General features: G+C 37.9%; 1 protein-coding gene across 3 annotated transcripts in view; it reads right to left on the reverse strand.

Moving 5' to 3' along the window:
- Positions 1–27,167, reverse strand: part of MED12L (mediator complex subunit 12L) — a 317,353-nt gene that overhangs the window by 37,255 nt on the left and 252,931 nt on the right. For all 3 annotated transcript variants that reach the window (XM_082394311.1, XM_082394312.1, XM_082394313.1), the window contains 16 exons: positions 22,786–23,013; positions 21,904–22,045; positions 20,138–20,258; positions 19,650–19,751; positions 18,820–18,933; positions 15,404–15,603; positions 12,232–12,420; positions 11,479–11,553; positions 11,172–11,362; positions 10,185–10,346; positions 8,147–8,258; positions 5,850–5,939; positions 4,701–4,810; positions 4,369–4,504; positions 3,426–3,587; positions 869–1,231 (listed from right to left, as the gene is read on the reverse strand). In XM_082394311.1, coding sequence (XP_082250437.1) covers positions 869–1,231; positions 3,426–3,587; positions 4,369–4,504; positions 4,701–4,810; positions 5,850–5,939; positions 8,147–8,258; positions 10,185–10,346; positions 11,172–11,362; positions 11,479–11,553; positions 12,232–12,420; positions 15,404–15,603; positions 18,820–18,933; positions 19,650–19,751; positions 20,138–20,258; positions 21,904–22,045; positions 22,786–23,013 — 2,497 coding nt within the window. The remainder of the gene's footprint in view (positions 1–868; positions 1,232–3,425; positions 3,588–4,368; positions 4,505–4,700; positions 4,811–5,849; positions 5,940–8,146; positions 8,259–10,184; positions 10,347–11,171; positions 11,363–11,478; positions 11,554–12,231; positions 12,421–15,403; positions 15,604–18,819; positions 18,934–19,649; positions 19,752–20,137; positions 20,259–21,903; positions 22,046–22,785; positions 23,014–27,167) is intronic.

Consider the following 27,167-nt stretch of genomic DNA (forward strand, 5'->3'; position numbering starts at 1 on the left):
GCACTGACATTCAAGTGGTATTCAAAAGCGATGGTGGTCATTTCTAGAATAATATTAATCACCAAGCTATCAGCTAGGAAAAAATGTTTTGGTTTTGACACAGGTGAACAATAATTAGTCATGATGACTGAACAACAAATTGTGAATATTTCTTCCACTGGACAATAAGAACGCTCTCGAATTTTATAGAAAAATGTCACAAATTCCCTCTCAAATATTTTCAGGTGAGTTTAAATGGAAAGCTATTTTACATGTTAATTCTATAAAATTATTTCTAAATTACCATCTCATAGATTTCTGTTTTTTTTTCAAAAAAGGTTGCTCTAGGTAGGGAAGGCTAACAGGGAAACAAGAAGTAAAAGTGTTTTAAATTATGTTTATTTCTTATAAAGTCTGAAAATATGGTAAAGAAGTAGATTATAAAGGAGAGTAAGATGGAATGGTAAACTACGAAATCTCAGAATCATCCTATTAGATATATTAGATGGAGTTTTATCCAGGGAAAACAAAGAGTGTTCTATGTTAATTTACTACAGATATCAACTGCCCAAAATACAAAAAATATTTTAGACGCCTCCTAATAAAAATATTTTATATTTGAGATTTTATAGGTCAAAAAATTCAAGTTTCAAATTTGAGAAACTGTGAGACAGTGAAATATTAATATTATTCACAATTGAAGCCTAAAATTAAACAAAGTTATGAAAAGTAGAGGAGGTTCTGTTGATAACATCTGAGCCGCTAGGACAGCTTACAAATAGGCTTATACCGCGCTTAGGAATGTTTCCTAGGGATATAATTCAGGGACTAGTCAATCTTCTATGAGATGCTAACGCGCCCAAGACCTCTCTCTACTTCCCGTACTCACATCAACTCTCGAGCTGGATTTCGTCTTGCGCTTCCTTCCCTTTGTCTTCTTCTCTTCATCTGTTGTGGTTTTTCCTTGATCTGACAGCTCAGCTGATTTCCTCTCCGGTTCCTGAGAGATGGGAGATGTAGGCTCTTCCTCTTCCTCCTCAGGGGGCAGGGGCAGCGGCTCGAGGTAGTAACTTCGGGGCTTGGGCATGGGGTGTGTGTGATACAGCAGGAGGTGATGTTGTTCCTCGTACTTGATCACCTTCCGGTCTACTCGGACAGTCCCGAACCAGGCCCAGGACAGAGGAGCTGGGTTCTTCTGACCCTCAAACAAATCCCATGGGGACACCTTTTGCTTCGTGGACACCTGGAGACCCTGTGGCGAAATAATGCGCTATGACCACATGCTCAGATCTTTGCCTGATTTGGAGGCCAGGCTTGCTTAGGACATGGATTCAGAGCACATTCTGCCTCGTGGGGGCCTTAGAGAACTCTAGCACATGGCAGACGGGCTAAGTGATGAGTCCGGGCTGACGCTAGATCACTCAGAGCAGCGGCTACAATCCAGACCTTTAACTCCAGTTCTACGGTCCTTTACACCACACTGTTCAGGCTCTGACACCAGACAGTACAGTATATTTTACTGTAAGTGGCATTTTTTTCCATGTAGGTTTTTTTTTTTAGCAAAAAAAAAAAAAAAAAATTTCTAAAAAACACTGCAAAGTTGATCTTACTATACTGAACTATAAACCTTTGGAATCTATTGTTTTTAAGATAAAACAAAACTTAGGAGTCAAGTTATAGTCAACCTCTAATTGGGTTGGACTTGATTCAATACAGGCACCTTTCAGGTACTTACTTGGGTAGTCTCTGAATAGTTAAGTAATATTATTACAGAATTAACTTGTACCAACAGGTACAAATAAAGACCTTCAATTCAAGCTTATCTCTACTGAGTGTAGAAGAAGAAATGTTATTCTGTTTCTGAAAATAAAAGTTTCTTATTTTTAACATTAATTGGCACTGACCCTTGGTCCTTTCCCGGACACACCAATCTGAAAAAATTTTTCTTCCAAGTGACCCCAAAAATAACTGCTCAAGTTACTTTGAATAACTTATGAATGCTCCTATTCCTAAACTACACACACTCTTCCACGGTGGCTTCATCCAGAACCAAGGCTCACTTACCATCTGTATTTTGACTGTTTCCTAATATCTGTCTTGACATTAGACCTCTTTCCTGGGTGCCAAGACCATGTATCCAAATGTATCACCACTGGAGAGCCCATCAGCACTGCAAGCTCAACTTGCCCCTGACTCTAGCCTTGCCTCTCTCCACAACCATGCGGGTACCAGCACTCAGGGCGCTCTGATTTACTGCAGCGCTGCATTTTGCCTACAAGCTACAGTCTCTCATGCCTTTGCATAAACACTTCCCTGTGCCTGTACCACACTCTGCCTTAACTCCTGGCTAACTCTTAATCCTCCAAAATGATTCAAGTGTCAATTTTCCTAAGGATCCTGTTCTGACTACCTACCCCACATGTGAATGTGATGGCTCCTTCTCAGCCTCCCCGAACACTCCGTACCATGACACACAAATCTCACCCCACTGTAATCATCTACTTCCTCTTAAGGGTAGGAACTTTGTCTTTCATCCCTGTGATCTCAGAAATCTGTGGCTGCTCAATGTTCATTGAAAGAGTAACTGACCACTCTTGGGTTTCCCTGGTGGCGCAGTGGTTGAGAATCTGCCTGCCAATGCAGGGGACACGGGTTCGAGCCCTGGTCTGGGAAGATCCCACATGCCGCGGAGCAACTGGGCCCGTGAGCCACAACTACTGAGCCTGCGCGTCTGGAGCCTGTGCTCCGCAACAAGAGAGGCCGCAACGGTGAGGGGCCCGCGCACCGCGATGAAGAGTGGCCCCCGCTTGCCGCAACTAGAGGAAGCCCTCGCACAGAAACGAAGACCCAACACAGACAAAAAAATAAATTAAATAAATAAATAATAAAGGTGCTAATAATTTAAAAAATTAAAAAAAAATAAAAATAAAAAAAGAGTAACTGACCACTCTTCTCATATTTTAGAGAACCATGTTTAATATCTTATATAAATCAAGTGTTCATTAAATATTGTTCAGTTGATAAGGAAATAAAGTGCCATCACTTTAAAAAAATGTGTTTACTCAAAACAGCTTACTACATGAAGACTTTTACCAATAAAAACTTTCTCATTTATTAAACGTATTCTGTTTCCAATTCTGCAGTAAAATCAAACCTGATCTTTGCTTTTTTTTTTTTTTTACATTAAGGTTTTACTTACTTTTCCCTTGGTGGGCTTCAGAAATTCACTTAAATTCAGGAACAGTTTTAAATGAAGATCTTCAAAGATCATTATCTGTATGATAATGCCAATAACCGTTGCATTTAAATAACAAGGATATGTTTTAAAAAATCAAGAAACAATAAAGTTAAGATGTTTTACATGCCCTACAGGAAGACAAGAAAATGCATTTTGTCTTTGTAAGTCCATGCATTTTTATACATAAGAAACAAACATTTACTCTTGCCTGTTTTTTGTCTATAGAGTCGAATCCAGCAATTTTGTTTCCTTTTGTGTCAATCAAGGAGCCCATAGGTTCACAAGTGATGACATCACATGTCTGTTTTGGCAAAGGTAGCAACTGTCGAACTTTGTCAATACTTTCTGACCGCTTGTCTCCCAGCTCCTTCTAAAAAAAAAGAGAGAGAAGTAAGACAGAAATTACAATAAAGGCAAAAGTTAACTAGAAGGAAGTTCCATTTCCTTTTTTATAGCTGGAATGTTCTTTAACCTTGAAGACGGTCTATGGGGCAGCTTTCATTGAGAGTGGTATGTTTCATTTCTTCTATTTAAGTAGAAAATAGAACACATATAAAGACACCCTTGTTACACAACAAACATCAGCGTGCTGAAATGACAAAAATCCAGAGTAGTATTTGCAACCAGAGGCAGGAGCTGCAGCACGGAACACGTTCCCCAATCCAGGGTCAGACCGCAAGGTGACCGTCGGTTATTTTATTAGTAAGGTCATCAGGTATGTTAATTTTTTTTCCTGCATTGTTTGTTTACAGTTTATTTCAAAGACTGTGTTAGTGGCTAGTCAAATGAATCGAATTTAGAAATATCAATGCAAATGTTTATTTTTCAACTGCAGGTTGCCAGTCGAAGGCCAAATTATCCTAAATCTAATGTTGGCATTTTGGTTACACATTTGATAAGGGATCTCTAAAGTTCCTTAAGAAATTAAATGTTTTATGAATATAATTATTTTAAGAAAAATCTCCAAGTTATATGTACTTATAACTTTTGGGTACTGGGAAGCTGAGGTAAAGCAAACAGCAAAATAATCACATTACATTAAGTTGAATGCAATACATAATATCTAATTTAAGGAGTAATAAGATAACATGCACTAAATAACAAATCCATAAACGATGAGAACTCACAGTATAAGCAGGTCACAAACTTACTTTCAGTTTCTTTACTAAGTTCATGTATGCGCGTTTGTTCTCTTCAGATCCCCCTGGGGATGCGTTTGATAGGTCAGAGGCCAATGTTCCATTGATTAAAACACCCAGCATGTCAAGAACTGTTGTGAATAACTCACTAAGAGGAGAAAGAAAACATTTGCACCTTAAAGCAAAACCAAGACACTCTTAACTAACTGAGCATTTTTATTTAAGGCGCAGAATTATTAGTGGTAGCTAAGAATATACGATGTGGAAGAATTTGTAGTCAGTGTCTCAAAGCCTTCACTACACACGCATGCAGCAAAATCAGTGCGAAATGAATAAGAACATACTTGTTAGTGTGCATGTCGACGGTTCCAGAAGAAATGATCTGAAGGAGAAGAAGGGCCCAATCTGTCGTCCACTGGGTGCTTCTCTGCACTGTGTCAAACATTCCTCCCACCTGGCACATAAAAAATACAATGAAAACATACGCACGGTGTTACAGAGAAAATACCACCCTCACCACTTTATGCAACCAAATTTTGATTGGTTTAAAATTTTTTTTAAAAGGTGCTCTAGTTTATGGATTATCCTGTCTTCTCTCTCACCTAGCTATGTATTTGCCACTCTTTTTGGTTCCATTAGAACAGGAATTGGTCATTCCAAAAAAAAAAAAGAAAGGTGTACTCTAGTGTAGACATGTCATCAACATGAATTACATACTAGTATAATTAGCTTTCTTTTGTTCCTAAATTTCACGATATCCAGTTTCATGACATAATTTTCATCTAATTAAAGCTGAATAGATCAAAACCGCGTGACTCAATTATCTACAACTTTGTGTTGTCAATTACTATTGAATCTAAGCCTGTTGTCATAATAACACTTGGAAATACCCAGTAACACAGAAGTAAAGATGAGCGGGAGGCTTGGCCCCCAGGACTGCTTGTTCACGTGTGGGAATTAATATCAAATATCAGGCAAGCCATCTTCCAGAGTAGCTTTTATCTGGGCTGTACACTGAGAAAAGGAAAAGTCAAAGGAATGTGCAGTGGGCAAGGAATTTTAGATTTCTATAAAACCTCCCTGTGGGATTTGTCTTTATGACCAATTTGATGGAAAGTTTGATAAAATTTTGCCTTAAAGGACATTTTAATACAGTTTTTAAGCAAGTATGGTAAAAGCTAACACATCTCAAATTAGTAGTTCTCTAAGACCTACTCTTGGCACAAATGGAAAAGAGAGAAAGATTCACTGGGGGTGAGGTGCAGAAGGCAAGCCAATGCCTAAAATACCTACTGCTGTCCAGAAGCCAGACCAGACAGGAAGGACAGTGGCCAGGAAAACAGAAGGTTTGAGAGACAAGGAAGTAGTAGAGAGAGCAAACAGCGGGCCTCACCTTGTAATGGAAACTGTGACCATAGCAGGAGTGGAAAGCTGGAGTTATTTTCACATTTAGATAAGTGTAATGAAGGGAAAACACTAGAAGCGTCTCTTACCAAATTTAGGCGGAGCTGCAATGCCTCGTGCATCATCTGTCTTGCTTTTATGTCATCTTGGTACCGTTCTTCTCTCCAATTACTTAAAATCTAAATCAGAAAAATGAATGAAAACAACCCCCAAAACTTGTTTTCCCTGTTAAATTTGATTTTTCTCATATTTAAAGTTAAATGGAGTTTTTTTTTACTGACAGTCAAAAACAACTTCTTAGTTTAATAAATTAAAAACTAAGGGGAAAATAAAATTTTGCTTTCCTCCCCTTCCTCCAGGCAGACAGAAATCTGGCTATTTCTTTGTTTGGTATCTAATTACATACCCTGTTAAGAAAAATCTTATCTAATTACATATCCTGTTACTAAGTCTTAGAAAATGCTTGAGAGGGTCATCAAGTTGAGCATTAACAAAAATAAAGATTATTTTTAAAATGCATCATTAAACTGGTCTTATAAAGATAAGTATAAAGATAAAGACAGATAGAATTACATTTTATATCAGTCTTGTCCTATATTTCCAGGGACATGCTGTGAATCCTAGCAAAAGTATTATTCTGATGTTTCATTGAAGGCTTGCTAGTTTATAAACCTGTCTTCCTTGATAAAGATATTGTAACCTATTTTGAAAAATATGACATCTTGGACATCAGTGGCATATCAATTTATTAAGTAACTGCTTCCTCACTGATTCAGACAAATGTTGGGAAGGGAAGGGTTGCTAAGCGAAGGCAAACCACAAGTGGGGAACACCCAGAATCAGATGATATAAGCAAAAAAAAACCAAACAAACCCATACTGCCAGGCTCTGAAATACGGCACCTAATGAGAATCATCTCAAAAGAGCTGAAATGAGTCATATGCAGAAGTAACTGAGCCCAAGAGATGACTTGTAAGTACACTTCATGGTAAAAGGAGAGCACTTCCCAAACCTCATCAAAAGATATGGATGAACCTCCCCTAAGGCAGGTGAAGGGTACAAGGCAGTTAACAAAACACACAAGCTGTCATGGAGCAGACATTCTGATAGCAGGACAAATAAAAATAAGTGGAACAAGTGGTATGAACCAGGGCAAGGGGATAGAGAATGATTGTGGTCCTACTTTTAGAGAGTGATTGGGGGCGGGGGGAGGACTGAGGAGGTGACATCTGAGCAGAGACCTGAGGAAGTGAGGGACTGGCCATGCTAGTAACTTCCAGGGAAGGGGAGAAAACACGCAACGGCTCTGCAATAAGAATTTGCTTGGCAAGTTCAGGGAACAGTAAAATGGTCTCTGCGTACAGAATGGACTGAGCAAGGCCATGACGGGCAGGAGACAAGGTAGTGGTGGGAACCAGTGCCCAATCATGGAGGGCCATATAAGCCTAGACTGGGAAGTTTTATTCTAGGTATAGTAAGAAACACTGCAGCATTTTGGGCACTGGAAAAACATGTGGTTTACACTTAAAAAGGATCACTCTGGCTGCTGTCTAGAGAGTAAGTCTCACATATCCAAAAGGTAGCGGATGACAAGAGGACCAAATGAGTTAAGTGTCTTGTTCATGTTCATCCAGTACCGTTCAAGAAGGCACGGTGTCACAGAATCACAGCCCCACGGGAGGTCTCCATTAGATGCTACCACAGGATAAAACATCCCCTATAACCAAATCTACCCACTCTGCTCCATTCTATACTTTCTAATTCCACTTTGATCACACAGTTTCCCTGTGGTACACAGAATATAGGTGCTCTGAATACTGACCAGGAGAACTGTGATTGGTGGAAAGGCAAAGTCCAAAGTCTTTGCAAATGAACCAAAATGCCTTCAGATTTATAAATGAATATCTTGTGCACTTGACCAGCATCAGTCTGGCTCCCGCAGTAAAATTGAGTTTCTGAACCTACATAGCTCAAGCTGAGACCCTGCCTGCTACGTGGAAGCCCAGCAGAGGAACTGGAGAGAGGTCCCTTTGTCATACTGTCCCCATGTCCCCTGCGACACAGATTGCTCCAGGACCTCTCCCATGAGGCAGGGTCAGGAGAGGAGCAGATATGACAAAATTATGTGCAATCTGCAAAATGTTACTTTTATAGTCTATAGACATTCACCCAACACATAATTAATATTATTCTATTGTTAATCTCATGGTGACTAAAACGCCAGGTAGGAGAACAGGGCATGAATGGTGTTTGCCTGCTTCTAATCAAAACATGTTGTGCCCTTATTTTAAGGGCGGTATTTGAGTTTAAGCTCGGTATTTGAAAGGAAAACAAATGAATGCGTTAGGAAAACACCTGCCTGGCTCAATATTCTACTGTACTTTACCTGGTTAACTTGATTCTGCAGAGACGTTAGGAGCCCTTCTCGTTGTTCATCTTGTCCCTTAAGGCAGGTAAGGACCAGTGAGAGGAATGGTTGTTGACTCAAAAGAGACATACTACAAAGGAAGTAATAATAGCAGATCTAGTTAGAAAGAAAGGATTACTTCATGTGCAACACTGATGTCTTGCCCTCGGGTTATTGGCTCTTATTTATTTTACTGTTAGAAAAGGGAGGGGAGTAGTAAACAGCCAGGACTCCTTGAAAAGTTAAATCATATCTCTAACTAATATGGTTAAAAGTCACTGTAATACTTCTAAATAATTTAATATGTTCTCTTGCCCTCGAAGGAACTCACCAACTAGCATAAATTCATACTGCATACGAGTGTGTCCAGGGGTGCAGGGAGAAGAGGATGTGTAGTTTCTATCAGTAAACTGAATTTAAAGATACACATCAGGAGGAGTATCACTTCATACACAGAATAAAATGAAAAAATTTTTAAACTTCTCTTACACAATATTCGTATTTTAGGGTCCAGGAAATAGGCCTATACAACTGTTCTGCTTGCTTTGTTTTTCAGCACATTTCTCAAGACCAAATAGCTGGGTATGTGTAGAGCTAAGTAAGGTGAGCACTGAGGTCTGAGGACTCCAAAACCAGAACGCTTGCTAGTGAGCTAGTGCACACCTCTGCCACATCCCACAGGCTTGACTTGTAAAGTGGTTTTAAGATATCTGATAAAAAATCCATTTTAAATTGTCATCTTAGTATTATTTCTTCCATGACCAGGAACAACTGACAAAGCATACTGATAAACTTAACTTTGCCACACTGGAAAGGAAAATTTCTTAAAATGAGATCGAGGTCAAAATATTTCAATCTGCTTCATCTTACACCAGCAGAGCTGAGAGAGGCTCACTTGGGAAGAGCCATCTTCAAACTCTGACACACCATCTCTGCTCCCCGTGGGAAGTGTGGCAATGTACATGCCATCACTCATTAGCAAATCGACTTTGAGAATTAAAATTGAGTCATCTGGTTGATTAATAAATACTGGCAAAGATGACAAAACAACCAAACAGCATACACGCAAAGCTAGGTCAACACCAAAAGGTATCAATACTTCAGTTAAGAAAGGAGAGCACAGACTCAGAGGCCAGACCACCTGGGTTTCAACCCCAGCTTTACACCTCCTTAGCTGTGTGTCTTTGAGAAATTTACTTAACCTTTCAGTGCCTCTGTTTCTTCATCTTTTAAAAAGGATATAATGAGAGCACCTATCACATATGATTGCTGTGAGATTTTCATGTATGTGTATAATGAGTTTTATACAGAGGTTGGCATTTCATAAGGGCTCAGTAAATGGCAGCTACTAAAAAATATTACTGATTAGGGGGGCAAGAAACCTGTATGTTCAGAATTTTTGTTTTTCAATGTTAGGAATTTCCTTTTACTCCCGGGGCACTAAATTCATCATGGTTTCACATTAGAGTGTGCTTATGTTCCTTCTCAGTAACATGGTCAGTTTTCCAATAAAGTTACTTGAAACCTTTTCTAGGGCATAAAGTTTAAAAAACATTCAACTTGGAGGCTTATAAGTTAATATCTAGTCTAGAACAAGAGTCCTAAATGTTAAAAAAGATTAGTAACTATTTCAGGGTCCAGCATGACAGAATCATAAATTATTCTATGAAATTTAAGCATAAGTACCTAAATAACAAGAAAAACAAAAACAACAAAAAAGCTATTGAATACAGGGACCAAGTGGATATCCAGATTTGATTCAGCAGGTCTGAAGTCCAGTATTTTTAATAGTGTAGCAGTGATTAGGGTACACAGGCAGAATTGAGAGCTAGTGCACTAAATATTATAATCTGGGATCTTTGAGGAACAGAGATTTGCCTAACAGAATATTCTCAATTCCATATAAAGATGAAATTTCAATGGGCTCTGAGTACAATGAGCATGTACATCTGTAGAATATTGGATTTTCTCGACTGTTCTTTAAATTCTCACATAGGAACACATCTTCCAGCCGTACCTTTTCTGTTTTTGTCTGTCTCTTTCCTTTTTTGAAGAAGAACCCAAGTGCTGTCCCTTCTCCAGCTCCTCCCCAGCAGCTTTCAACACTCTTCCCTGCACAGAAGTCGGCAGCCTAGCAATTAGGGGGGCTACCAGCCACACGCCCCTGCGTTCAGAGGAACTAAAATCAGAAGAAGATGTTATACCCAAGGAGGCATCCTTTTTCTCTGCTCTCATGGTTCTAACAGAAACTCCAGAGCATAACTTTTATGCACAAGACACAGATTATTCTAACATTCCCCCTTTTACTCCTAGACTATCTTTCCTCTTGCCAAATACCAGACATTTGCACACACTTTTCAGTCGTGCTTATGGAAAGCAATAAAAGGTGGGGTTCTGAGAGGATACTATAACTAAACTATTTTTTAAATCTAGAAAAGTGTTTTTCTATGATTCTGGCTCTCTGAGCAGTAACAGTCCTTTTGTCTAACAAGCGATACACTTTTCTGTCATGGTTAAAATATGAAATGTTCTGATTATGTTTAAGCATGTAAATAACCAATTTTTAAAGGTTCAAAATTCACTAGTTATACTTTACACCTAAATGATGAAATACAAGTCTATCTGCCTTTTGTGATTATCATTTGAGCAAAACTGCCAATTAATAAAGATGGCAGAAAGAGTGTTTATTAGAAATAGACGTATTAGGAATACCATGGAATAGAGCAGCCTCAGGGGACACTAGAGAAATTCTTCTGTACTGAATGTCATCTGTGGTTCCAAGGAGTCGGGGCTTGCTCAACCTACTATTTAGAACACTAAGATAGCACCCACCCCAGCAGCGTGGCCCTTTAACATATTAAATAATGATAACGAACACTTACAAGTAATTATTTTCTTCACAATCCTGCAGCTTTATGAAAAAAATAACTGCATTATGCGAATAAAATGCACGGTTACATGTGAAAAATTAATGATAGCCTCATAAAACTACAGAAAAAAGTACCTGAGAAATGTCTTTATTCCATTCTGTCTTGTGCTACTCGTATCGGTACTTCCAATCCCGTTTGGGTTGAAGAGGCCCATACCCGAATTAGAAGAGTTATTGTTAAGGTCAGCCGACTGCTGGAATACCTCTATTGTTGCCTTGGCAATATTGTCCAGTAGGTTGTTCATTTCAGCCACCGAACCAGAGCCCTGGAGTTAGACGTGAGAAAACCAGCACGCATGTGTTTTACTTTATCCTCAAACACCAACGTGGTTTTGCTTCTCATAAAATTTTATACACATACACGCTTTCAATATATACTCACAGGGTCCTTCAAGCACTGTTTGATCATTAACTGAAGTTCCAGCCAGGACTGCCTTAGTGTCCACTGCTCAAGATTCTGGGGAAAATGGAGTTAACACATTAAGAATATTGAACATGTTTTAAAATATAATAATTCCTTGCACTATTCTCTTTCTCAAGAAACAGAGGAATGATCACACACAATAAAGGGATTTATATGAATCAAAAGGCTTCCATTACATATTACATATGTAATTACATATTACATATGTAATTACATATTACATATTACATTACTATTACATATGCTCATTATAGACACAAAGAAATAAATAGGAACATTAAAATAATGTGCCTTACTCAGCTAGGCACTGTAAATGAATAAGACAAACATTTCTTCTCCCAAAATCTATCTAACCAACCACATAAAAAAATGATTTCGATATTTTTTTAATAATATACTTAAGACAGTCCCTCTACAAAGCTTATTTCTCATGTAAACACAGTACTGACTTAACATATCAATATTTATATAATGGTTATACACAATTTGCAGTATCTGTACTACCCAGCAATAAAGTGTGGCAATTACACAAAACAGAAAATTGGGGGAATAAAAATCCCAATTTTTCAAATCCCAAAAATAGAATTAATTGAAGTTAAGAATTACTTAGCAATGACAAAAAAAAAAAAAAAGAGGCATAGTAACTCTTGCTATAAACACAAAGAATGTGCCAAATGACAAAAACACAGTCTTTACACTATTATCGCTCACCTGAAGAATGCGTTTAATGTGCTGTCTTTGTAGGTTGTCCCCCTCTGTACATTCTTTAATGCCATGAGGATAACAGATCAGCTGCAATAATTTCTGTGCTTGCATATTTGAGAGCACAGGGTCCAAAATAAGTTCCTTGTCTGTGCATAATCTTTCAGGTTCTTTTAAGCAATGTTCTCCTACCCATTCCTAAAAATAATGCGGCAGTTATATTGGCAGGCAGAGACTTTCAATATGTATACGTAATATGTACTAAACTCATGGTGCACAATAGAAAGCAGACGGGAATCTTCCAATTTAAAAAATATTAGATGGAAAAAGTGGCAGGGAAAAGGCTTACAAGCAAATTTTCTAGTATTTTGACTTCTTAAAAATACAAAGTAGAATCTTGGTTACAGAAAATTTTTAAAAAGGAATGCAAAAAAAGAAATATGCAAAAAATAAAGCGGGGGAAGAAAAAGCTAAATAAAGAAAATACTGGTATATGTTTTCAGTCAGAGAATAAGGCCTTGCTCTAAGTAATGTTTTGTAATCATTTTTTTTAACTTGCTATATAACAGTAGTGACTCTATATTATAATACATATTCCTCATTTTTATGGAATGCACTATAATATATTCCACTGAACAGATAGGACATAGTATAACATTTAGAAAATTGTCTTCCTTTTTGATATCATTATGAATAATGTTACCATTGTAAATAAATATTTGTGCACATCTATTCTCTGTACAATTATTTTCTTAGGATAATTTCACAGAAGTGCAATTGCTGGGTCAAGGAGGATAGCAAAAATTTAAGGCTATTGATGCATATGGCTAATTGACCTCTGGGGAGTTTCCACCCAATTAAACTTCTTTTAAACAGCTTTTCTTCATCATTTTTTCAAAGGCAAATTCTTGTACTAAATGGGGTACGAAATCATCAGAAGTACTAGAGCCAAATTTGAACCCAGATATGTTTCTGATGAAACCTGTTTCTTAACCACTTCATCAGTGGCTCAATGCTGGCTGTCCATTAAAATCACTTGGGGAGTTTGTTAAACTTCCAAACCCAGGCCCCATATCAGAGCAATTAAATCAATCTCAGGTAATGCTGCCCAGATATCAGCAATTTTTTAAGCATCAAAATTTTTTTTAAACTCTCCAGGTGACTCCAATGTGTACCCACAGTTAGAAACCAATGCACAGCTCAGTACACTCTCAACATCTATATGTCTAATAGCTAACTTTTACCATGGTTACAGTATACCTTAAGAAAAACATGACCCTGTCAACATTATATCTATAACAAAGTGAAAAAGAGTATATATGGTAGGCCTTTTTATAGAAGGAAGAAGAATTTAATAAAAAATGGAAAGAAAAACCAGAAGTAATGAAATTGATCACCTAGGGCAGGGAGGAACCCAGGGTAGAAAAGATGAGGGAGGGAGATGTACATCTCTCTGAATACACACTACTGCTCATTGACCTTTGGAAGTATGTTACTCTAAAGACAGAGCTAGGATAGAAAAAGAAATCTAAACTGAACACAAACAAAACCAAATGAAATCAACTCTATTTCAAGTGAATAACATATCCACACTGAAAGAGAAAGGTCAAATAACTTTTTAACATAATACTGTAAACCCTTAGGGAAAAAAGAGCTACAAACAAATCCTCAACTCCTTTTAGTAGGCTCGTTTTTCATAGTGGTATAGGTGTAGTAATTCTGAAACTACTTCAGGTGTTTTGTAGAATTCAACCAATGAGTAAATGGTTGATATTATTGGTAGCCAGGGTTCTTACTGTGGAAGAAGGCGGTATTAATATGGAATGAGGGAATGCAAACAAAAATTTGTGCAGTTTGATTGGAATTGGAGGTATCGGTATAAACTCATGATTATACACACACACATTTATGTACATGGATGTTTTTTTCCCCCTAGATCTGTCTGCTGAAAGGGCCTAGAAGCAATGAACACACATTGCGCATAGCAATAAGCACACATAGTGCTCGGATCTTGGTTTCTAAATACCATCCTCTACTAAATGGAACCAGGGTTCCATGAAGGAATGAGTAATTCCAGGTCTGGGGCAGGGAAAGTATAAGATAGGCCAGAAAGTAAGAAAATACTTGTTATTTAAAAAAAAAAGAGAGAGAGAGAGACGTGTCAAAATAACACAAGAGCCAGCATGAAAAGATTGATTCACACTGGACAAATGTGGGATAATTTGAACATGAAAATAACTGAGGACAGTATATTATAACCTATATGAAAACAAAAAATGAATGAGTGGAAGGAAGGGAGGGAGGGAGGAAAAGGGTAGGCTCTTCCTAGAGTAGAATGCAAACTGATAAATGTGGAGGGAGTGGAAGAGTTGGGAAAAGCCATTTTGCAACCATGGTAGTAAAGACTGGTGTGGACAAGGATCAAAATGGATGCTGTATGTGAGGTGGGGGAGTTTGATGAGGAACAGAAAACTTGCACTGTCTCAGGGTGTCTCCCCAAAATTGTTTATTAATTGCAAGGGAAAAAGTAATAACTATACAATAGAAAAATCAAAAAACCATACAATGGAGACAACTTGATCAAAATTAACATCTCCAATGCGGTGCAAATGAACCTCATGTGCCTTCAGATGTGATTACCTGAGAAGAACATAACATACTTCTACAGTATCCTGGCCAGGAAAGCGTAATCTGAAGCTAATCTACAGGAAACTTCAGACAAAGCCAATATTGGGACAATTGACAAAACGGGAATGTGGCCTATAGATGAGAAAAAATTACCACACCAATGTTACATTTCCTTACTTTTGATAACTGTATTTTGGTTATGTTAATAAATGCTGAAATATTAAAAAGTAAAGAAGAATAATGTATGCCATCTACTCGCAAATGGTTCAGTAAAAAGAAAAAAATTAAAAAGTATTCGAGGCCACATTCACATACACAAATAGAATTATGAAGCAAATGTGGTAAAATGTAAAAATTTACCGAATCCGTATAAAGGGCATACTAGAGTTCTTTATAATTATTACAACTTTTCAGCAAATTTGAAATTATTTCAAAATAAAGTTAGCAGGAAAAAGAGGACCACATATGTACAAGTTTCCTACAGTATTGGGCATTTCTCTCCAAAGAACAGTTACATACTCAAAGCTAAAGGCAAATTAAATCTGAAGAATACCTGTTGACAGATAGTCCTCAGTACATATCTAGCATATTCTCTTAAATTGGCAGTTTCTATGGAAATGCTTTTCCCACAGGATTTTGAATTTTGTGAGGCAGTCCAGATATCATCAGCATTCCCATCACGTCGTAAACCCCTCATGGTGAAGTCGTCATTCTTTAAAGAGCTGACATTGTTACTGCCAATTTTGGCATCTCCTAAATAACAGAATCACAAAAGCAAAATCATAGATGTTCAAAATATTGCCAAATATTTGGGAAATAAATGAGGCAAGCATTCAGGGATTTAAAATATATGAATGGGATCATCATTGCACAGTCAGTTGTTCAGCAATAGAGAGAAGGGATTGAGAGAGTAAATGCTAGAACCCTGAGAAGTTTCATCAGACATGGGAAAAAAACCAACCAAACAAACAAAAAAAAACATGTTCAAAACTCATTCTTTATTTCATTTACAGAATTAAGTATGCTTTCACCAAACTTGGAAAGGCCATTATGAATCACACTTAATAATCACAGAACATTGATTTCACCGATATTTCAAGCATGAACGTATTCAAATTCATTTGACTTATAGACAAGGAAAAAATGGGTTACTCACCCTTCTAGATGTCCCTTTTCCATTTCTTCTCTTACAATGACTTATTTTCTATCCATAGGTCAAGAGAAAAGTTTTGCCTTAGCCCACCTTACTAGCAACTTCTTGACAAGAGAGATTTATTTCCCTGGGAATGGAAAAGGGCAATGCACACTAAGGAAGCCCTGGAAAACAGGGCATTCATTGAATAACCCATGTCTTTCACTTTCCTCTCTGTAAACATCCAAATTAGAAAACCTCACCTGATCAACCTCTAATACACTGAATAAAACGAAGCTCAGGAAAGTGTTTTCCTCATTACAAAGTTCTGGGGCCGGGGAGGGGAACTGAGCAGAATGGTTGAATAGCTGGAAATAAGAAATCTTCTCTAGCCATGAAAGACAAGTAACTGTCATATTTTAAAAGTGAGAAATTAATATAATTTGGTAATAAAGATTGCCAAATGACAACAGAGCCTCCAAACTCTTGCCTGTTTACCCACAGGATCATAAGCGTTGAACAGGAAAAATTCCTGGAACCAACAAATGAGTTTAGATGAGGTCCTCACTGCTTCACTGTAAGTGAAACCAAGGCCGGGTCAGTGCAAAAAGCCTTTTAAAACCCACAGGTCAACCAAGAAAAAGTTTTGACTCTGCTGAAAAAATTTCAGAAAATCAGAATTGCTTAGTGAATATTTGCTTATAAAATCATAAGAGGAGGGGAGGAATAAATAATACATTTCAACTCATCAATATCTTATCACGTATTATATATTTCTCATTCAAATACTCATACAAAAAGCACCAAGTTCACTCCACTCACAGACGTTTATTTAATTCAACAGAGCTCTTCAGGAGCTGAAACAAAGACCAAATTCTACATGTACCAACATTTAGCATGCTTTTTCCAACCTTAGGTGTTATAAACAACTATTTCCACACCTTGAGATAAACTACTACAGAAATTAGAAACCAAATTCTATAAAACTACCCTATCTCCCTAACTCAGAGTAGATCCTAGTGGATAGGACTTGAGAGAACATTGAGAATGACATGGTGAGGTAGATAAAACTGCAAAAACAAAACAAAGAAAAAACACCTCTGTTAGTCCTAGTCTAGGAGATCCTCATTCAGTTTAGATGTTAGGATGACAGAGAAGGTCTGGAAGGCTGTGCCAGAACCTTCTGTAATGGTAGAGACAATAGAACAAACACAGTGTTCAGGGACTGCCTGGTCCAAGGGTCTGCTGACATTCAACTAGCCTGATCCTGACTTCTCAGACCTGAAGAACCCTCCATTGCTTAGGAAGCTGTAAAATCTACCAAGAACTGGGGCCAATTAAAAAGGTCAAGGAAAGGCAATCAAAGAAAAATAAACAGGTGATTATGCATTGAGATTAAAATATGGTTATCTGGATATTTAAAGAGGTTGGCAAATTGTACTTGGGATTAGACCAGTCCTACAAATCAAGGGGATAATGTCTAGATGGGACGCGTCTTGGTTTCTGCCATTAAAATGTCTATCACTTATGCATTCACACTTCCAACATTAGTGTATGGAAAACCTACTATTTAGTTTCTCTCATGGGCATTAGAGATACCACAGCAAAAATGTGAGTCCCTGACTTCATGGTACGTACATGTATTTATTAAATAGAATTGACCAGCCAGCTTTCCTTTCAAACGTAATCAGAGTAGAGAAATCTGACTGAAATGAGCATTTGATGTTGCCTGTACAATATTACAAGCTCAGAGGAGAGGGTGTGGCCCTCCGTGTGGTTCTACCTTTCCCTTTCTGTTACAAAACCCATGGGCATTGCAAAAGGAATGTGTGTGTGTGTGTGTGTGTGTGTGTGTGTGTGTGTGTGTGTGTGTGTGTGTGTTAAGGCGAACTTTTAGTAGTTTGTTTTATGAAAACCCTGTTATGCTTCCTCATCATCACCGAATAACACTTCTCAAGCAGGAGTATAAAGGGTCAGGGTATATTCTAAAACATGTTTAAGATTCATCTAAAACAATTCCTATCCACTCAGTAATTTTAGTTCCAGTCAAAGGAAGCTCCCTTGGAACATTAGAGACAACTTTTGTTTAGTCAAGAACATAAGAGGGTGCCCAAAGTTGAAATTAGGCAGTGTGAATTCAAGACTTCCTAATCTTTCAAATCCTAAATGATTTATAGGATAAAAATGTCTTAAGGTATTGCACTGTAAATGAACAGAAAAGACAATACTACTACTCCTGGAGAATATATATCAATAAAGATATAAGGATGTCTTGGACATTACAAATTAAATGAAAACAAATGTGTGATATCCAATATTGATTTATCAACAGTATCAATATCATTGCAATTATCACCTCATTCATGAAAAATCTAAGGCAGATGGACATAAACTTGTCTAGGGTCACAATGGAAGCAGAATAACTAAGATTAAAACCCAGATTTTCTGGTGTTCTAGTCCTAGAAAATAATATGAAATTTAAACCTTTAGATAGATTACCAAATCAACTGTGTCCATCACAAAGTGTGACTTCTGCCAACAAATGAAGTCAAAACAACCCTGTGGGTCTAAGGATCTATATTACATCAGAATGAGACATCATGCAGTTAAAATGCCACAAAAAAAGGATTATATTTAAATTCCCCCAAAACTGTAGATAAGGGACAGACACCTCAGAGTCCGACTGAACATGAACTTGGAAAACGCCAACTAATTTTTCCAGGAGAACAAACAAACAAAAAAATGTTTCTAATAATATTAATTAGAGTTAAACCTGAATACAAATTATTTTGTCTGTTTCTGGTGATTAACCAAGCTGAGTGCCAGGATAGTCTTACCAAGCATCATAATTGCTTTTAAGACAGCAAACACCGCTCCCACTTCAATGCTGTTGTGAGCAGCGGCTAAGAGGTGTCTATCACAGGACGATCTTATTCCGGGAAAAGGTTTGCCTATGAGGAAAACAACAAACCTTTAATAGTCTCATCACCATCATTAACCATCTTTTGTAACCATTTACAGTCAGCAGGGCCTTTCATTGTCAGACTGTGGGCGCTTAATTGCTATTAGCTAGCTTTAATTGATGCTTCATGGATTCACTAAGAAACACTGCCAGTACTCCTTACTTAACCTTTTCTTTTTAAATATTAAGACAATGGTGTTGCTCTTTAGAGAGATGTATCAAAAAAATTAGGAGGAATTTTATCCACTTCTGCTGACTGTCACACACACACACACACACACACACACGCAGAAATGATCTTTAGGAACAGAATGCAGTAACACTCCTAGAATTCTTACCTTATTCCTTTCACCTTAGTAAAAGAATAAACGTATCACCATTGCCCTAAGCTGCTATGGTGTGTTTCATAAGCAACACACACAGTATGTTGGAGGATCATGCTGCTCACCAGCTTGGCTTGGCTGAGGAGAAGAAGTATTTTTATTGTTTATTAACTCTTGATGTGAGTTTCTCAATACATCCTGATATTACATACATGAAAGGTGCTGACAGCCCTCTCAATGGCCATACCCCATGCCTTCATCGCCTCAAAGCAAGCCCACCAAAATCAGGAAGGAAATTACAGAATGGACAGCCTACTTGGTCAATTTAAGCATATGGCTCCAAATGAAAGCGTCATCAGAGATATTTCAGCTGTCAGCTCACCGGTTGCTTGAGGTAATAGGCAGGCCTGGGGAGCTCGGAAGAGATGAAGTAGGAGTCGGCATGTCATTCTCGCCCCAGGCTCCGCGTCTGCATCCCCACAAGCTAGGAGAGAGGGATTTTAAAAGCAAGTTTTCTAACATATTCAAGAACACGTCTTCCACATTTCTATTATGCTAAATTTTCTGGAATAATTTAAATAAATGCTGCTTACGGTAAAAAGTAAGACACTGTCTATGCTTTTCTGAGAAATCTGAATCCTTCCTTAAAAACAAGTACTGAAAGTGTCGTTTCCAACCTCTTCCATTGGGATCCATGTGACTTTGTTTGCAATGACTATTATAAATTCTACCATCTCTACCTTGATGCCATATCACTGGCCAATGCATGTTCCCTTAAATTCTGTCTTTTTCACTGCCTTTTAATAGTTAGAAACCACTGCACCAAGACAACAATGAAATAACCAACGCCGTTCTTGGGTGCAGCCTTACCTGCGGCTAGGAGAGAGGGAAGAGCGACGTGTTGCACGACGTCCTCCAGGGAGAAACACTGTCGTGCTATCAGAATAGCAATGAAAGTAGCTAATGAATCATGGAATGAAAGGTCACTCACCTTCAAGAAAAACATTGACACGTTTTAATACCTAACACCCTTTTAAGTAACATCTAAGATTAATATCTAAGAGAATGTAGGCAATACGAATAAGATGTCAAATCCCAAAATGAACCGGTAGAGTGAAATGATTTATAATTATTACCCTCTAGGCCTCCTTCTACTTTATAAGACAAAGAATGAGGTCTACCCACACCCCCAATGCTCTAAGAAGATACTAAGCTTTAGCTTGAGTACATGTAACTGAAAAACAAAACAATAAAACAGCAAAATCAAGAAATCCCTAAAAGATGCAGCATAAATAAGCCTTTTTAGCAGAATGCAGTATAATCTAGCGTTGCAGGGTAAGACCATTAGGAAGCAACAGAAAACAAGGAGGTTCCCCTAATTGAAAAACAAGCCTTATTAATGTTTTAGAGTTCCTTTTGGGAATAACCAATAACGATTTTGTAATATAATTAAATCAGTTTTAAAAACAACTTTGAAAATTCTCACCCGACTCCTAAATTTAAAGAAGAAAGAATGAAGGTGAGTGAGACTGAGAATGAAAGAGGAGAGAGAGGAGGAAAATTAATTCATTCAGAGTGGAAACCTCTACCCTTTACAGACCTCACAAGACACTGACAGAAAATAATAAGAAAAACAGCTGTAATAGCAGCCTCCACATTAACTTGTCCTATATGCCAGTGACTATGGTTAGAGATTTACAAAGATCACCTCATTTAAGGGCACACCACTGTGAGGTTCATACTATTATTAATTCCAACTTTACAAATGAGGGAACAAGCAGAGGTAAAGTGAAACAAAAAACAACCGAGAGATTAAGGAACTCCGTTAAAGATAAAAATTGGGGTCTTTTTCTGTCTGGAAGAGCAGGTCACAGATATGAGTTTTACATCTTAGGTGCCCACAGAATGGAGTAGGACTGTCCACCTGGTCTTCAGATACCAGCACTAGGAAATAAACCTTCAACGGGGAGCCAGTTTTTAAAATGTATAAAGTTCTTCTATACATGAGATATACTAATATGCAATACAAATTACTGCAAGAAGTGATGGAAGTGATAGGCAGAAATAAAGAATCCAGATGGATTTTTAAGAAATTCACACACCACGGATGCAATATGCTATCTGAGGATATCTGTGATCCATAAAGGATATCTCTTCATAAGCTTCCAGACACAATCACTAAGGAAGACTGGACACCCCTCTGAATCTGAGCCTGGATGTCCTGATCCCACACAACAGAACCTATACTCTTAGATGTTTTTTTTTCATTCTAAGAAAACAAACTGGTTGCCTTCAGAATGTCAACTGCTTCAGTTAAATTACGTCCTATGCCATGAGGAACCCAAGGCACTTGGTAAAAACTATGAACAAACCACTCTGAGGAGACCATACAGAAGAAATCTCAGCTAACAACAAGGAAACTCTTGGCATCTCCACTCTAGATCAGGCTGTCTATTTTATTTTGATTTTTTTTCCCTTTCTTTATTCTTAGCAACCACACTCTGGTTTATTGCTTTCAGGGAGAGAAAGAAAAAATAATTTACAATATTTCAGTTAATAGTTGAGTCAACTAAAAAAAATTACTAACTAAATATTTAATTGCACAGTTGAGTTTTTAAATGAAAAAGAAAACTTACATCTACAGTGCAAAGTACATCATTAAACCCCCAGACGTGGTTTGAAGAACAACAAAGAGCCTTCAGGACTCCCAGCCATTCTGAACTGAGAACAGTGCAGCAGGCCGTCAGCTCGGAGGAGAAATTGGCTATGTCATTAATCCTAGAAAGAAGAAAAAGAATATAGAAGAAAGTAACAAAAGAGAAATACTGACATATGATAAACTTAATGAACACATAATTTCAATATCATCAAACATGGCGTTGATTTCTTAGATTCAAGGATGTAATAAAAATCCACTTGTCAAATAACCTAGTAGAACCTGGAGCAGAAGGGAAAGGAAATGTCTTCAAATGGTTTTTATTGGTTTGGCCAAAAAGTTCATTCAGTTAATGAATACATCGCTCAATAAAGTTCTGGGAGAAAATGAAAAATGTATCTTTTATCTTTACTTGAAACCGAACGAACTTTTTGAGCAAGCCAATATTTAATGCTGTTGAGCAACAAACAATAACCAGTATAGATGTCAATTAACATATTTTTAGTTCTGTGAACAAATCTGACCTATAAATTCACATTTTTTAAGGGCATCAAAAAAATTAAAAGGTCGGTCTAAATCCAGTGTTTTCGAAATCTGTGTCTTTTTCGTTTGTATTTTTGTTATATATGTTTTTGAAAACGTATCAGATAACTTAACAGATTATATCTAGAGCCTCTCACACCAGATCAATAAGCCAGGTTCAGAAAATCATGGAATAGAGCAGAGGTAAATTCAGGAATACAATAAGATTTAAAAACAAACAAACAAAAGCCAAATGTCTGCTTAGGCAATTATTAAAGCCCTTAATTTCAAAGGAGCAGCCATGCAACAACTGTGGGGTTAATCGTGAATCCCAGCTCACCTGCCAGCATCCTGGTGGCCCATACATACATTCATGAGTGTGTTGCAGACGAAGCTGTAGCGATTGGCCGCATTGTCACTAAGGATCTTGCCCAGCATTGAGTAGTTGATGCTACGGGTTGAGGGATTCTCAATAAAATCCATCATGAAGTCTGGATCCCATCGCAAGTTAGAATTTGCAGGAATCACATTATTATATATGGTTTGCTTTACTTTTGAACAGGCACTACTGAGGTTACAAGAAGAAGAGTTAAAAGACAAAACAAAACTAAAATAACTAGAAAGGTATTTCATTTAAGGACAGATTAAATGGCAGCTGTAATGTATTCCTAGAGAAGGTTCGCATTCTGGGTTCTTGATTCCAACTTCCTAATAATCGGCACCGGACACAGTGCTTGGAATGTGCTAGTTCAGTAGTTACTGAATGGGTGGAAGAACAAAACAAGAATAAGACATCTGGGTACTAATCTTAATTATTTTCTAAGTCTTTTCTATATTTTACATGCTTTACAAAATAATCTACTATGGCTTCCAACAACTGTCTCTGAACAGTGGTTGGAAAGTGCTATTACTTAAGAATAATAAAAATGGATTGGATTACACATCAGGAACAACTCGGTGTTTTAGTCCTAATCATTCATCCTGTAAAGCGATTCCTCTTGGTACAGAGTATCCAGGGGGGCTCATGTGCCACGGCTACTCTGGGCACCATGGTACAGCTGAGAAAGAGAGGCTCACTTCCTGCCTTCAAGAAGCTTAAATTCTAGTAGGGGGATATGGGGAATACATACATTCTATGAGAGTACAGAAACTATTACATTGTTCCTAAAAATTTATCACACTGTACTTCTCAGCAGTATCTAGAGTTTTTTAAGAGCCAGGTCTACCACATTCACAATTACATCTGAAGAAAATGCAGAATATTATAAATTTATAAAGGGAATTAGAAAGCATCCCCTCTAATCCTGCTCTGCAGATGAGGCTGAAGGATGACCTGATTTCAAAGCTCAGATTCCATGTACACTTCGCTATTCTTGCCCACTTGCTGTGGATAACAAATCCATAAGCCACAATTCACCTTCTCTATTCAAGAGCTCTTTTAAGCAGCAGAGACTCTTTTCCTTTTAGATTAAGTTTTGGCAGCAAATTTATTTGTGATCAAGGCGACACATGTCCTAGTCTTATGCGCCTACATAAACAGTAGCCAGGAATGATTTCCTCAAAAATGAAAAGACATACAGACTCTTCACCCTAAGCTGTTAACATTGACAACTGCTTTAAGAAAACTGAGATTGTTCAGTTCAGTGTTTACCAAAATGTGACTTTAGACTTCCTCCTTCAGAATCACCTCTGGGGCATTTGTTAAAAATAAAAGACTCCTGGGCCTCACTGCAGGTGTACTGAATCTGTATGCTTAAAAAGCAGTCCCAGGTAAAACTAAGTACCAAATATGCGTGGGAAGCACTGGGCCAAGAGAGAGGACTAAAGCCACCCACTAAATGGCAGCAAGTACAATCTTCTACACTCTTTTTCTTCGCAAACAACTTATATAAAAACTTGTCAGGGGTTGCTGAAGGATACAAGTTCGCAATCTGAAGTCATGACCTATTCAAAATGACAGAATTATACAGTTCCCAGTTTTTAAAAAAATCTCCCTTTTCCCTGTCTTAACCCTGCCAGGCTGCATATATTCTCACTTAGCAATAGTTCTTAATTTGTTTCACTTTCCCACTAAAAATGAAACAAAAACAAATTTTGCTCTCTGCCGGTTCCCTCCCTAATACCAGGTCCCTGGTTTCCTCCACCTCCCAATACTCTGAGTCTTTAAGGAAACAGAGTTCTGCAAATAGCAAAGCAGTATCTCTTTTTATTCAACTTTCCATTTAATTCTAACAATCTACCCCTGTCTGTCTTTAGAAACCAAAAGAATTCTGCTTTTCTTTCTTAATTTTTATAAGAGTCAGCCTCACTTTTCGATTAGTATAGAGACTTCTCTCAAGTTGATGCCCTCCTACCTCCTCTGGCAGTTTTTCTGCTCTGTGGTTCATGGTGAAGTCTCGTGTCCCTTCACTTCTAGGCTTCATATTTCACTTATTACATTCTTTCCAGATGAGCTCTAGGTTTTAGTGAAATGTTAGCTGCCATCTAGGTCACTCTCAAATTCTTAGCACTCTCTGTTGCAGGCATATATGGAGTTTAAAAAACCCCAAACCAAAACCAAACAAACAGAAACTCAGACATTTTCCTTCTGAAACTGCATGTATAAGAAAAACCTGATAGAGTAATGAAAGCAACACACACCTTGAGGCCAAAATGACTTATGTTCAAATCCAGGCTTTATCATTTATTAACTTATAATGAGGAACAGTCATTTGCTGATAGGAAAAATCATTTCTACTTCCTGGGGTTGTTGGGAGGATTAAAGATCTTGATGGAAATAACCCGCCATAGTGCCTGGCACAAAGCAGCAGCTCAATCAGAAGCAGACGTGACTAGTGCTCTATTTTCTCCAAATATGATTCTTACACAACTTTATAGATGATGTTTCTGATCTAATCATTAAAACTGGTTTATTAGTATACAAACAGAAGTCTCTGCATATCTAACTTCTGTTTGACCATTTTTCATAATCCCAAGCTACAAATAATGCCTGACTTTAAGGTTTCCTGAGAGAAACGCAGTTCTCTTCCATGGCTTAATCCAGGAAACTTTAGACGGGTAACCCCTTGTGAAGCGCCATGGTGCTGATGTTAAGTAGCCCCTCAGTTCATGGCTGGTCTCCTAAATCTCCACACAGCCAGTGTGCATTACTTGAATTAACTCATTTAATATGCTTCACCACGCTGCAGGAGCATTAGAGGTCAAATATACCCAACTGTGGCTTCCTTGGGAAATTCACACGGCTGTCGCAAGAACTGAGTCTTGTATGAGAACGCTCTCTGAAAACTGTAAACTGAAACTGAAAGCGCTCTGTAAAGTAATAGAAGAATAAGGGGTATTATTATTACAACGTTTCTGTGCAAAGATGGTTCCTAAGACCCACTCAGACATTCCCTAAGGGATTATTTTGAAACCTAATTCATTTCATAAAGAACATACTTTCACATTTTTCCCTATCAATACCATTAAAAATATCATGGTTTTTGATTTGGTATATATCATTCTTTAAGCAGATTTTTTTTTTTTTTTTTTTTTTTTGCAGTGCCTACTATAAGCCAGACACTCTTCAAGGTACTGGGATAGAGCAATGAAGAAACTAGAGAAAGTTTCTGCTCTCATGAAGCTTACATTCTAGAAAGGAGCCAGACCATAAATAAATACATAATGTATGAAATGGGGAAGGGCAAAGTGCTAAAGTTCAGAGAATGACGGAGGCCGGGGGGAGGGGCTATTTCCAGTGGGGTGGTCAGGGAGATAGAGCCCTGAACGAACTGTGTGAGGGAGCGTCGCGAGAGAGGTGACAGCAAGTGCAAAAGCCCCAAGGTGGGAGTGTGCTTCGAGCGTTCGGAGACCAATACGGAGGTCCATGTGATTAGAATGGACAGAGAGAAAGTGGTGGAAGACAGGACTGCATCCAGTAGATCCTAAAGGCTAGGTAAGGACTTTGAATTCTATTCTGAGTAGATATGAGAAGCCACTGGAAAACTTCAAGTTATTCTAGTTTCAAAAGGATAACTTTTGAAGACATGTTGAGAATACACTTAAGAGAGTCAAGGGTGCAAGCAGAGAAACAAGTTAGAAGGACACTACGATGGTCCAACCAAGAGAGGAGCACGGTGGTAGTTGCCAAGCAATGAAGAGTGGTCAGATTCTAGATGTACCTGGAAGGCAGAGTTCATAGGATTTACAAACAAGCTGGATGCAAGATACAAGAGAGCAAAGAAAACTGTAATTGCCTATTCTTTCCTTGCCTGCTTCCAGATTCCAAATTTATTCTGCCAGCTATTACTGCCCCCTTCCCTCCCCCAACTTATAGTTAATCATCTAAATTTCCTCAAACACCATTACGGAAGTACAGAGTCTCCAGCACCTGTCTACCTGTCGCGGGTACAAGTGCTAAGATGCAGAGAATGACAGGGAGTCAGAGATGTTCTGTGAAGTAGGAAGTTCAAGGAGGCAGAGAAGCAAATGCAGGGAGAAAGTAGGTGCGCAAACAGTGGGGAGACAATGTTCCAAGGGAGGTAACAGCAACTGCAAAATACAGAACGTTTTCTCTTATATCAAAACTGCAATCAGAGCTAAACATGCATAGTGATTTGGAATAGGAGGTTACAGCTACAATGAAAGATAATTCAATAGGAATTCTGGCAGATGTAATTAGGATTAACTTGCATTATTCAAAAGGATGACAATTTGGTACACAAACAAATATAGGCACAATCC

The sequence above is a fragment of the Balaenoptera borealis genome (assembly GCF_965194805.1).
Source record: "Balaenoptera borealis genome assembly, chromosome: 5".
In the NCBI taxonomy this organism is placed as follows: Eukaryota; Metazoa; Chordata; class Mammalia; order Artiodactyla; family Balaenopteridae; genus Balaenoptera; species Balaenoptera borealis.